This window comes from Haliotis rufescens, unplaced genomic scaffold, assembly GCF_023055435.1.
Source record: "Haliotis rufescens isolate VD_foot unplaced genomic scaffold, xgHalRufe1.0.p SCAF_8, whole genome shotgun sequence".
Classification (NCBI taxonomy): Eukaryota; Metazoa; Mollusca; class Gastropoda; order Lepetellida; family Haliotidae; genus Haliotis; species Haliotis rufescens.
Genome location: NW_025964372.1, coordinates 39,804,338 through 39,818,225, shown reverse-complemented (window position 1 = coordinate 39,818,225; position 13,888 = coordinate 39,804,338). Strand labels below are relative to the sequence as shown.

General features: G+C 43.3%; 1 protein-coding gene across 2 annotated transcripts; it reads left to right on the top strand.

The window, feature by feature from the left end:
* The first annotated feature begins 976 nt into the window (after positions 1-976).
* On the top strand, positions 977-7,808 carry LOC124121134 (indolethylamine N-methyltransferase-like). 2 transcript variants are annotated; one of them, XM_046484118.2, is made up of 4 exons: positions 977-1,097; positions 4,996-5,189; positions 6,512-6,716; positions 7,205-7,808. In XM_046484118.2, the coding sequence occupies exons 1-4, from the start codon at positions 1,006-1,008 to the stop codon at positions 7,629-7,631; spliced, it is 918 nt and encodes a 305-aa protein (XP_046340074.1). In that variant the 5' UTR covers positions 977-1,005; the 3' UTR covers positions 7,632-7,808. The 2 variants fall into 2 exon arrangements, with proteins under 2 accessions (XP_046340074.1, XP_046340073.1); XM_046484117.2 differs by having other exon boundaries at positions 6,497-6,716.
* The last annotated feature ends 6,080 nt before the right edge of the window (positions 7,809-13,888 follow it).

Genomic DNA, 13,888 nt, shown 5'->3' with positions numbered 1-13,888 from the left:
TCAACCAGCTGTTCAGACGAGTACACAGTGAATGGACCGATTGTGTTTTCTTCTTCCTAACAAATGTACGGCCAAGGTCTTCCATTACACTGGGATTTGTATGTGTGACAGATACAACAGTAGCGGCTAATCTGCAAGACTGCACTGGTATAGAACTCTTAGAGACAAAACTGTATACACCTTGTAATGAACATGCAGGTACTGTAATAGGTGAGGTGAGGTGAGGTGAGGTGAGGTGAGGTGAGGTGAAATGGGTTTTAACGTTGCGTCCAAGATTATTGCACTTTTATAACGACGTGCATGTACGCGCGCGTGCGTGCGTGCGTGCGTGCGTGTGTGTGTGTGTGCGTGTGTGTGTGTGTGTGTGTCTGCTTGTACTAGTCCGGACTGATGCCGATTTATAGCGCTAGCCCACTGATACCATGCCGCAGTTTACCATGAATACCCAACTCAGACACAGTATACTGACTCCGAGCTGACCAGTCCTTGTTTTAGCCCCTTAATGCCGAGCGCCAGGCAGGGTAACAACAAGTATCACCCTTAAACGTCTTTTGGTATGACGTAGCCGGGGATCGAACCCCGGACCTTCCGCTCTCCGGGCCACGGAGGCGGTTACGTACTGGAGTAAATATTTTTGGTGATATGCATGCTCGTTTTGAAGCAGGACATGGTTCTATGGAAGACAACTCCGTCGATGATCTCCCAATTGATGAGTCAAACTATGAATATGATAACTTATTCCCAGAAGGTCCAAAGACAGTATTATTAATACTCGATTTAAACAGTTACTCGTTCTGTTTGTAAACATGAACATGCATGTATTAAGTGGTAGATCAGGACTAGACGTAGAAGGGGATTTTACGTTCATTGGCCATCAAGGTAGAAGTGTTGTAGATTATTGTACTGTGTCCTCTTCTATATATGAATTATTCAAAAACTTTAAAATTGTAACCAGAACAGAATCTGATCGTCTTCCCTTGACAGTCGACTTAGTCTTGTCACGTGATGTATCACGTGAACAAGCACATCCCACAGGCGCTCGTGCTGCATGCGCATCTCACAGCACAGACAGATTTCAGGGAGACGAAGCACGTGGGGTGAGCTTGTAAACTTTATTAATAATTGCATTGACCATTTTCAACATTATTTGATAATATGTTAAACACACATTTAGACTCTACTGTAGAAATGTAACAAGACCTATCTAAAATAGTTTTATATCAATTATGGGACAATCATGAAGCACAACCACCTCATGTCATTGTCAACAAACTACACAACACCAGCCACAGTGGTTTGCTGGGGAATGTGAGAAACTGAAACGTACCAAATATGCCCTTCAAGACATGTTTCGGATAATAAATCATTACGAATGATAATGAATATTGTAGTGAGTATTTAAACGCCAAAACGCTTTTTAAAGAAACTTGTCTCTGAAGAAGTTGTAAAAGCTGCAAAATCGTTAGTCCAGCCTAGTTCGGCAAGGGTGGAAACTGGCATGGACTTTGATAGTCAGTTAACGCCATTGCCTCCAATCAGTCGGGACACCCCACGACCTGTAAAACTATGTAAATGTGCATAACGCATCCCATTTTGGTTCTGGAAAACCATTTGTCCAGAAATTACGCGCTGTGGTCGGTCTCGGGCAAAGATAAATAATAAAAATAACATGCCGTATAGGTTTAGGAATGATCCGGGGTAGACTTGGTCTTTAGCAACCCATGCTTGCCGTAAATGGCGACTATGCTTGTCGTAAGAGGCGACTAACGGGATCGGATGGTCAGGCTCGCTGACTTGGTTTGATGCATGTCATCGATCCCAATTACGTGGATCGATGCACATAATGTCAAACCCTGGATTCTGGTCCAGACTCGTTTATTTACAGACCGCCGTCATATAGCTGGAATTTTGCTGAGTGCGGCATCAAACAACAAACAAACATAGTTTTCAATCATTTTAGTTTAAACACTACAAAAGATAGATGTATGAAGTAGAATGTATTGAAAAAATCAATCTCAACGAAATCAACATTTAAAAAGACAGTCATACAGCATCCGATATTGGCATAGCAGTTGCCCGATTTCAGGTGCTCTCAACGGAATGGACAAAGGGCGCACACATTTAAAATCGCTAAAGTCGATGACATGTCACATTAACAACGTGTATACCCCCGGCTTTAAGACACGCAAAAACACTCCGGCGCACAAAAAAGACAGTCGTCTGATGTCATGTGGGATACGTCGCCATTCTTCTTGGAGGGCAGGATTAGTTTGGAGGATGTGGTCGCTGTCGAACACGTTGATCCATGACATCCCAGAGGTGTTCTAAGGAGCAGCGAGCAGGCCACGGCAACACGTTGACGTTGTTTTCTGCAAGGATGTTCTGTACGATTCCGGCTGTATGGGGTTTGGCGTTGTCTGGTAGTTTGTGTTCAATTTAGAACCGTTATATATCGACGACAGTTACCCGGTCCTGATCAAATCGGGCAACCTCCGACTCGAAGTTTAATTCAAGTCGGCTGTCCCAAGTATTAAACGTCAACGCCGGAGAATTATCAGTCTTGGTTCTAATCGTGCAAACAGATTCCAAAACTATATATGAATGGATTACTGAACATCAGTTATGACACAAGGTGTTCGCGAAAAGGGTGGGCGCGTCCTTCTCTACCGGTTGCACCCGCCACTCATACAATTTACATTAAAATGTACTCATGCCTTGGTACACTAAACGCCATAGCACACTCTCAAGTACCAGGTCTTCTAGAAGAGGAAGTGTCAAGTTTGTTTGTTTGTTGTTCAAGTCAGCGAGCCTGACCACCCGATCCCGTTATTAAAATTTTGGTAAAGCTTCGTTTTGCCGTCGGTTTATTAACTCATGACATAAATAACATTGCGTTGCCATGTTGCGTTCCCGACACATATTATATATTTTCCTTTTTTTATATATATATATTACAAAGTGAAGAGTTGAATTGAACTTGCAGCAGTGAGAGTAGTTAAAAATACTATGACTAAGTGATCAGGACTTTGTAGTGCGGACCGGTTACAGTTACAATCGATGGATCATCGAAATTAATTGGTAAGCGTTATTTTCCTGTTTTTCGGAATATAGTTTGCATAATCTCGATCACGCCTAACTCAAATGCACATATTTACTTCAGCCCGTTACTTTTCCAACAAGACATCACTAGAACACTAGAAAACAGTCGTGGCAAGTCGCACCATGTAGGTCAAACAATGCCAATACCAACCAGGGAGTCCCAACAAACGGTTCTCACGTATTATCCTGTTAATTCTGGCACAGTATTTGGACTGGATGAATGCATCTGAAGTACTGTCGGAAATACTAGAAAACTGAATTTGCCACTTCGTTTTGAGACAGTCGTCTAAGGCGCCGCGATTCGCTGTGCAGAGTTGCGTCTCTTGGGCACGCCACCAACCTATGATTGTGGGTTCGAATCCCGGTTAGCCCCAATTATGTTTCTAGGTATGTCAGCACCATACCCGTGCTCGTGGGTTTCACCGAAGTGGTAAACGTCTGAGACCTGCATCACTTCGGGCTTTCCTCCCACATGAAGCTGACACGCCGTGATATAACTGGAATACTGTTAAAAGCGGCGCTAAACCCAACTCACTCATAAAATCGTTAGTTCATTTCATGGAATAACAAATAGGCAGCAACATAATGAAATAGTAAATGCTTTGCGTGGGATCGTACTGGCGTTTACGTCATGATGCTATGGGGTTTCAGCCACAGGTGTTTGGCTAAAATTGTTCATCGGAAATAATAGACGGTTGGAACAATAGAGAATAATTTATGTCGAGATATATAGTGGTGAAGCTACTGAATTGACACTGAGGTCTTGACTATTAACAGAAATCAACAAATACTTTTCTAAATACCATTCTGTACTTTCGATTATACGAAACACATTTTGTAATGCTTTCAATTCTTAGTGTCATATGATCCTATCGTTTGAATGAGTCTATTTAAATGTTACCATGTAAAAAGGTGTTGAAATCTTTTACCCTTTCCAAACGTATATAAATTTATCTTCACACGCAGCGCTTTTTGTGTTAATATTCATATATTTTGATGTAGAAATGTTTATAGCGCTTGTAGCAGAAGCAAATTACCCAGAATAAAATAATTCAGCATTAAGAAACCTAACACACAGTCATATCAATCCGTAATATGGACCGCCTCCGTAGTCAAGTGGTAGAGCGTCCGCCCGGAGAGCGGAAGGTCCGAGGTTCGATCCCATGACGCGTCATACCAAAAGACGTTAAAAGAGTGTTACCCACTCTGCATTAAGGGGCTAAAACAAGGACTGGTCGGCTCGGAATCAGTATACTGTGTCTGAGTGGGATATTCATGTTAAACTGCGGCATGGTATTTCAGTGAGCTAGCACTATAAATCGGCATCAGTCCGGACTAGTACAAGCAGCCACACAAACACACACACGTACATGCACGTCGCTATATAAGTGCAATAATCTTGGACGCGACGTTAAACCCCATTTCACCCCACCTCGTCGAACAAAGTTATGTGGCAATTAGCAATTTACTCCACAGATGTGGGGCGGTTGGGGAGCCTAGTGGTTAAAGCGTTCGCTCGTCATGCCGAAGACCCGGGTTCAATTCCCGACATGCGTACAATTTGTGAAGCCCATTTCTGGCGTACCCCGTGTGATATTGCTGGAATATTGCTAAAAGCGGCGTGAAACCATACCCGCTCACTGCACAGATGTATGACCTACTTTCCATCAGCTACTGATAATGTTTTCTCGTGGTTTTACAGTGTGTCCACCAGCTGATACGTTTATACCTCCATATACCGCGACCAATATTATTCCTCAAAAAGGAAATAACAGACCATACACTGAGGATGGAGGAGTAAGTTCCAATATTCCCCCCTCTATAAATTCCTCATACAAAAAGAGTAAACATGTCATAGAAAAGCCATTAATAACGTTTCTGTTTGTTGGTTTCCAGCTTGAAGATGGATTTGATTCAATGTACAGACACCTTGTCTACGAAGAGCCCGAGGTTTGGTAACAATGCCTACGAAGAGGCATTTGACGCGGAGGTTTACCTGGAGATGTACTACGGCAGCTTGAGAAGCGACATAGCGGCAGGGGATATGATACCTTTCATGCTGAAGTCCTTCCATGAAGTGTTCAACAAAGGTAGGACCGACTCTGCATCGTGATGTCATGTTTGTTGTTTTACACCACACTTAGCAATATTCCAGCTATATGACGGCGGTCAGATTGACATCATGAGCATCGATCAACGCAATTGGAATATCATGACATGCATCAACCAGGTCCGCGAGCCTGACCACCCGATCCTGTAAGTCGCCTCTTAAGACAAGCATAGTCGCCTTTCAGGGAAAGCATGGGTTGCTGAAGCCTCTGCATTGACATCACTGTGGTAATTTGTAACGTATAAACTTTCGTTTCGAAATAAAGATCTTTTCCCTCTGTTATTGCCTATGAGAGAAAACCAGAAGAATACTTCGACACTATGGACTATGTACACGCCTTATATAGAAATAGCCACATAAATTACAAAGACACAATCCCCACAAATCGCTCTCAGTTATTTACTGTGCAAGGTACTGTCATAGCGACTGATCTACGACAACCATTGTCTGAAGAACATTTGATTTAAAAGGCTAATTACCCGGCTTGCCCTCATATCGCCTACACCCAACATGGCCTACTATGATTATAATGGTCAGTTGTACCACCCCTATCATATCGATGGGTTTTACCAAACTGGCTATACATGCTTTGGCACGGGTGGCCCAGTCGTCTAAGGCGCCGCGATTCGCTGTGCAGAGTTGCGTCCCTTGGGCACGCCAGAAACCTATGATTGTGGGTTCGCATCCAGGTTCGCCCCGATTATGTTTTAGGTTTGTCAGCACCATACCCGTGCTCGACTATGCGTGTCGTGAGAGGCGACTAATGGGATCAGGTGGTCAGGCTCGCTCATGTCATCGTATCCCAATTGTGTAGATCAATGCACATGAATTCCATCACTCGATTGTCTGGTCCAGACTCCATTATTTACAGACTGCCGCCACATAGCTGGAATATTGGAGTGCGGCGTTAAACAAACAAAGAAAGCCTTCGGGAGACTTCTGTTGGAAGATCTGTGTCAGCTCCAATCAAATAATTACACGTTACTCTATGGACACTATGGGGAAAGGGGATGGGTGCTAGTCACATAAACATGTTATTTTGCAAGAAAATGCAAATATCAGATTTTATATATATTTTTCATCGGATTTTCATGACGTTCCTCAGAAAACCATCACGTCATTGAAGCAGGCTGAAAGTTGTCCTGGCAAAGTTTGTTATTTCAAGTGTAACATCATGCTATTCAACGAGTCATGTAATTGATTTTATATTTCCAGATGTAGTATTTCATCACTAAATGCCTAATGAAATCAAATACCTTATTCCGTGTGAGGTCATGTGGCTCTCAGTTTACTTTGAACTAGGGAAAATAACCGGGAAAAGATTTCTGGACATCGGAACAGGCCCATCTATCCTGAGTGTAATCAGCGCGTCCGAGCACTGTGACAGCGTCTACTTGAGTGACTTCTTGCCTCACTGTCGAAGAGTCCTCAAAGAATGGGTCAGTGGTGAACTGACGGACAAATTCAACCCTTTCTTGGAGTATGTGATCGATCTAGAGAAATCCGAGTAAGTAGACCCGTGAAGATCCGGGGTAGGATAGGTCTTCAGCAACCCATGCTTGCCGTAAAAGGCGACTATGCTTGTCAGAAGAGGTGATTAACGGGATCGGGTGGTCAGGCTCGCGGACTTGGTTGATGCATGTCATCGTATCCCAATTGTGTGGATCGATGCTTATGATGTCAATCACTGGATTGTCTGGTCCAGACTCGATTATTTACATACCGCCGTCTTATAGCTGGAATATTGCTGAGTGCGCGGTGTTTTACAACAAACCAAACCAAAACCAAATCGAAGTCAAGCTACCACGCTGTTCAATGCGGCGTTAAACATCACTCACTCACTCACTCAGTAGTTGATTATACACGTGTTAAAGATGATACCCTTTTGTGAAAAGCATGCATGCTAGGGACGATGTTACATATGGAAGGTGGTCATCAAATGTGGTCAATCAATGGCTATTTTTCTTGACCCCTATGTTCTCTTTACATTTGTAGGGAATCATTGACCAGTCGTGAAAACAAAATTAGGAGCAAGATAGATGGAATTTTGCCATGTGACCTGTTCAAGGAAGAGCCACTTGAACCAGCTTACTTCCGACCCTTTGATGTCGTCACAACATCACTTTGTCTGGAAGCCATCTGTGAAGACAGCTCCAGCTACAAAACATGTGTGAAACGCATAGCTTCCCTAGTTCGACAAGGAGGTCACGTGGTAGTGTATGCAGTGTTGGGTGATACCACTTATTTCGTAGGGGAGGAAGAGTTCAAGTCTCTCCATATCTCGAAGGGGGAGGTTGAGAAGGTGTGGACAGAGGCTGGTTTTACCATCACTTATTGCCGTGACAGCGTTCTCCCTGAAAACGAGAGGAATAAGTATTGTGAGTTTGAAGCCTGGTATATCATGGCGGCAAGGAAGCAATAGGGCCCCCCGATATTTTCACATTCTCGGGGTAACTCCAAATGTATTTTGCCTGTTTCTTTGTTTGTTTGTTTAACGTAACATTCCAGCTTTAAGACGGCGGTCTGTAAATAATCGAGTCTGGACCAGACAATCCAGTGACTGACATCATGAGCATCGATCCACGTGAATGGGATACGATGACATGCATCAACCAAGTCAGCGAGCCTGACCACCCGATCCCGTTAGTCGCCTTTTACGACAAGCATCATCGCGTTTTAGGGCAAGCATGGGTTACTGAAGACCTATTCTATCCCGCATCTTCACGGGTTATATTTAACCTACATGTATGGGATACATCATACATCATAGGTCGTCATACGTCACCAGTGTATCATGCTTGTTAGGGACTCGACCCGTGAAGATCCGGGGTAGAAAATGTCTTCAGCAACCCATACTTGCCCTAAAACGCGACGATGCTTGTAAGAGGCGACTAACGGGATTGGGTGGTCAATCACTGGTCCAGACTCGATTATTTACAGACCTCCGTCATATCGCTGGAATTTTGCAAGAATTAAACAAGAAACAAGTGTAAGAGAATTGGGTGGCAAGGCAAACTGTCATCGTACCCTTTGCCCATGATTTCGGGCACTGGTTTGTCGGACCAAGACCAAACTATTTACAGGACTGTGTGATGCTGATTGATCTAAAACAGATTCATTCACTATTGTTATTTCCTTTAAACTAAACTGTTGATTTTGCTTTACACACGTGTATCAACTTAACTGTTAACTGTTGGTGTCATTGACTTTATGTAATTTGATAATAAACTTGTTACCTTGAAATTTATGGAGAGGTTTTTTTCTTGTTTGAATCGAAATTGTGCTGTAATAATTATCATTATGACAGCGCCTTGTTCGTGCTCGAAGGTAAACGTATGACACACATTTTATTATGTACTTCAGTGTGAAAGACTGAGTTTACTGAAGTTGAAAAAAAGTGATATTTTCATTGCAGTAAACATACCACTTTGACGGAACTATTGTCATACAAGAGTTATATCCCCTTTAATTGTCTCCCTTTTTCGTAAGTGTCGAGCCCGTACACAAACTGTTGACGTTTCACATTGACAAGGCAAAATAATGAAAGATGGTCATTTATGAGGTAGATATCACTTCTTGCCGTTTGTTATTCTCTCGAAAATATGTTTCGTTATAAACTGTAAATTTCTCATTTAAAGCGTCAATTGATGATTTTGTATATAATCATATCAAAATGTTTAAGGAATTTTCGTGGCCCTTAATATTTTTTTATACTTTGGGGGGATTTTGCAAACACGAAACTACTTTTTAAGTCGCAAATACAAAGTGTGGTGAACCGTCCCTGTTTGTTAGGTAGGGAGAAACTACGTTTCAAGGTTTTACATTTGTAATAAAAAGTACATAATAAATAGGATATTCCTTGTGTCGAGTAAGATGTCGTGTTTCTCGCATCTCCGTCACTCGATGAGAGAAACATATTTCACGAGACACATCATGTGAGAGATGACTATGCTTGTCAAGAGGCGACTAACGGGATCGGGTGGGTAGGCTCGATGACTTGGTTGATGCATGTCATCGATCCCAGTTGCGTGGACCGATGCTCATGTCAATCACTGGATTTTCTGGCCCAGACTCGATTATTTACAGACCGCCGTCATATAGCTGGAATATTGCTGAGTGCGGCGTTAAACAAATAAACAACCAACAAACACAATATTTTTGATAATTTGTATCGCCCAAAACAGACTTTTAAGGTGTAACCGAATCTCAGTGTTATTTCCTTTTCATAAGTATGGACGTTGCGCATGTCCACCGGTTTGGGGTATGGTACAGATTAGTACCACATATTCTGGCCTGGTCTTCAGCATCCCATGTTTGTAGGAGAGAGGCGACTGACGGAATCGAGTGGGCGGGCTTGCTTACTGGGTTGACGCCTGTTTTCATATTCCAATTCACCTTCCCGAAGGGAGCATGGGTGGCCCAGTCGTCTAATACGCCGCGATTCGCTGTGCAGAGTCTCGTCCTTTGGGCACGCGAGAAACATGTGATTGTGGGTTCGAAACCCAGTTCGCCCCTATTATGTTTCTAGGTTTCTATCGTTTAATTTAGGGAAAAAGGTTCCAAGCCGCAGAGGTCGCTAGGCTAGTGTCCTCACTAAATTGTTTCGCAATTTATATCTCTACAGTTGTCTTAGTCGTCTAAGGCGCATCGATTCGCTGTGCAGAGTTGCGTCCCTTGGGCACGCCAGAAACCAATGATTGTGTGTTCGAATCACGGTTCGCCCCGATTGTTTCTAGGTTTGTCAACACCATACCCGTGCTCGTGGGTTTCACCGAAGTGGTAAACGTCTGAGACCTGCATCACCTCGGGCTTTCCTCCCACATTAAGCTGACACGCCGTGATATAACTTAAATACTGTTAAAAGCGGCGTTAAACCAAACTCACTCACCTACCTTCCCGGGGCAAGGGAGCTAACTTGACTAGTAAAGTCCAGTTTCCACCCTTGTCGAACAAGACTGGAGTTTCGTGGCTCCATCGTAGCCCATCAGTGGCCTTTACGAGATATGTCCATATTGACCAATCAGATTCCACCTCTCATATCACTCCCATTCGCTTCAAACGATCTTCATGACGATCTGATCGAAGAATTAAATCGAAGAAACAGCCTCACAGAGACACCCAGTTCATGTGGATTTTAGCACACTTTAGCACGTTGATTAAACACATGAAAATCCTGTGATCATCCGAAACCTGCCAGGCAGTTGCGATGTTTACGGACAGGATCCTGGTTCTGATTGGACAATGCATACACTCGTTAGTCCTGCCAAAATATGAAAACGAAATTCCACCCTTGTTCCACAAGAGTGGAAACTGGACTTTTGTAGTCGGTTAACACCATTGCCTCGGGAAGATGATCCCAATTGTGTAGATGCATCACTAGATTGTCTGGTCCAGACTCGAGTATTGACAGACCGACGTAATATAGCTGGAATAGTGATGAGTGCGGCTTTACACAACAGTCAATGATTGAGTTAACTCGTAACACTATTACCACAAATCAAAGGAAAACGTTGACACAGGTATACGGTTTGTACTGATATAATTACACATTAAGACAACATATGACACATTAAGACAAGGGGGCACGGGTGGCCCAGTCGTCTAAGGCGCCGCGATTCGCTGTGCAGAGTTGCGTCCCTTGGGCACGCCAGAAACCTATGATTGTGGGTTCGAATCCCGGTTCGCTCCGACTATGTTTCTAGGTTTGTCAGCACCATACCCGTGCTCGTGGGTTTCACCGAAGTGGTAAACGTCTGAGACCTGCATCACTTCGGGCTTTCCTCCCACATTAAGCTGACACGCCGCGATATAACTGGAATATTGTTAAAAGCGGCGTTAAACCCAACTCACTCACTCACTCATTAAGACAACATGTTTATATCAATGTATCTCTATGGGTAGAAAAAAGTTCTACAGCTGCCGCCTATATACAAAGGGCAGTGTTCATTCTGTCCGGGGGGCCGGTCGGGTAGCCTGGCGGTTAAAGCGTTCGCTCGTCACGCAGAAGACCCGGGTTCGATTCCCGACATGGGTACAATGTGTGAAGCCCATTTCTGGTGTTCCTCGCCGTGATATTGCTGGAATATTGCTTAAAGCGGCATAAACCATACTCACTCACTCACTCATTCTGTCCTGGAAGACAGTCATGTTAAGATGCCTAGTGACAACACAACAACGAGCAGTGCGTGACGCGGTGACCTTGACCCTGTGCCATAGCCGCACATGAGAGGCTGTGTGTCTTCATGACAGGTGGCGCAGCAGTGTGTCCTGTGATCACAGCAAGACAGTCTGTCAATGGTGCGGCACATAGACGGATCCCGGTCCCCGAACTCGCAGCCTGTAAAAGTCATCGTTTTCATCATGTGATGAAGTAATATACTTATGGAAATGTGGGACAATGAAAAATATAGGGCAATAAGCTTTACTGTTAGTACATCTGAAATAGCGGCCATACAAATTCAACACGTCAGAATCAAATGGTGAGATGTGTTTGCGTGTTTTGTTCCAACGCGTATTTGGTCGACAAGGTCAGGAACCCGTGACAGCATACAGTTAACTACGGTTATAACGAACTCAAAGGGACCACTAATTTTAGTTCGAAAAATAGTGCTGAAAATTATTTGAAAGAACATTGAAAATCATTGACGGCAGGTGTTCGCAAAGAAAATGCACAATAAATGGAATATTTGGCTGAGACCCTCATGAAAATATGTAATATGTCAATATCCTTGTAACGGCGGCGAATTCGGGGGTGTCATGAGGTTGTGGCCGTAAGGGGATTCTAACTCTTCTGTGGCGTTACGAACGAACGCTCTGAAAATCAATGTGTTTTAGGTCCCCAAAACATAAGACAGATGAAAATAATTCTGAATTCCTAAGACTAAAAAAGGATTTTTTTCTTGGATATCGCGTGTCACTTTAAATCCAGTACGTCAGTTTTATTGCGAATAAAAAGAAAAAGTCTGTTATCCGCAGTAAGAAGGCCAATAGGTTAAGCAGAGGAGGGTTGACATCTTCCCGAAGCAAGGGAGTTAACTGACTGTAAAAGTCCAGTTTCCACCCTTGCCGAACGAGGCTGGAATTCCTGGGCTCGATCAAAGCGCCACCAGTGGCTATTGAGTTATGTCCCTTCTATGTCGTTCCTATTGACCACTGATTCCACCTCTCATATCACTTGCATTTGCTTCAAACAAAATAGCAGTGCCAGGAAAGACGATCAGATCGATAATCAAGATCTACATTCATTTTTGTAATAAAAACGGGTCTAACTTCGCGAAGTGCATCAGATCACATGACCAGCTTGATTAGGAACTTGAAAGGATTTGGAAAATATCTGTTGACGCCGAGTTGGTGGTACACATGCTTTACAAATCCTGCAATCGACTGAAAATTGCACGGCAGTTGACGAACCGGATGTCGATTTTGTTACGCGATATTGATTGGACTATGCAAAGAATCGTTAGTCCAGCCAAAATATAACTCAATAATTCCAGCCTAGTTCGGAAAGGGGGGATTTTTATTGTCAGTTAACTCCCTTGCCTCGGGGAAGATGAAGGTTTGATGGCATACTTGACAAGTAAGGTGAAATTGGGTTTAACGTCGCATCCAAGATTATTGCACTTATATGCGACGTGCATGCCTATGTGTGTGTGTGTGTGTGTGTGGCTGATTGTACTAGTCTGGACTGATGCCGATTTATAGTGCCAGCACACTGAGATACCATGCCGCAGTTTAACATGAATACCCCACTCAGACACAGTATACCGACTCCGAGCCGACCAGTCCTTGTTTTTGCCCCTTAATGCCGAGCGCCAGACAGGGTAACAACAAGTACCATCTTTTAACGTCTTTTGGTATGACGCGGCCGGGGGTCGAACCCCGGACCTTCCGCTCTCCGGGCGGACGCTCTACCACTGTATTGAAAATCTTCATTATAAGACATGTTTGCTGGTATTCGGGGTGCTCCATGATCACTAAATCCTACCTCCCTCCTCACTTTTGTGGAACATGTGTCCGATAATATTTTTTTATATGCAGTCAAATATATTTGTCTCACCTGTGACGTTGCTGTGAAATACACGACACGCTGTGCAACACCTGTTGTAGTAGGCGATGTCGTAACACTTTGTAGGCGTCTGGGTAGTTTCAGCAGTGCAGGATAGATCCGTACTTCCATGTAAGCCTTCACCGCTGGCACAAGCACCAAATACTAAAAAATCAAAAATGCAGCCTTGTGACGCGAACATGACATGTTAGCACGGTCACGGAGAGAGACGAGTAGTTCCGAATAGACATGTGCATGTAAAACTTGAAACTACAAGCGGAATGAAGCAAGAGATTTTGGTTGACAACTTGAACTCACGTGATTATTTTACATCATGTAAATTTCTTTTTACATTAAAGAACTATACGTTCAGATACTGAACCACTACTGATAAACAATTTGAAATACATAATTTAAAATTATCAGTGTATGTCCGTCTTTTATTTGATTCGTATTTTTTCTGCATGATCTGCATCAAGTTTGTACAAGCCAACAGTAAACAAAAGTACTGTACGATTCAAACGAAGTTGAAGAACACCCGGTGTTTTATATGACGATATTTAATCTGTCATGACATGACATGACATGACAGATTTACTATAGTATTTTGACATTTTTACGGATGTACTTTGGCA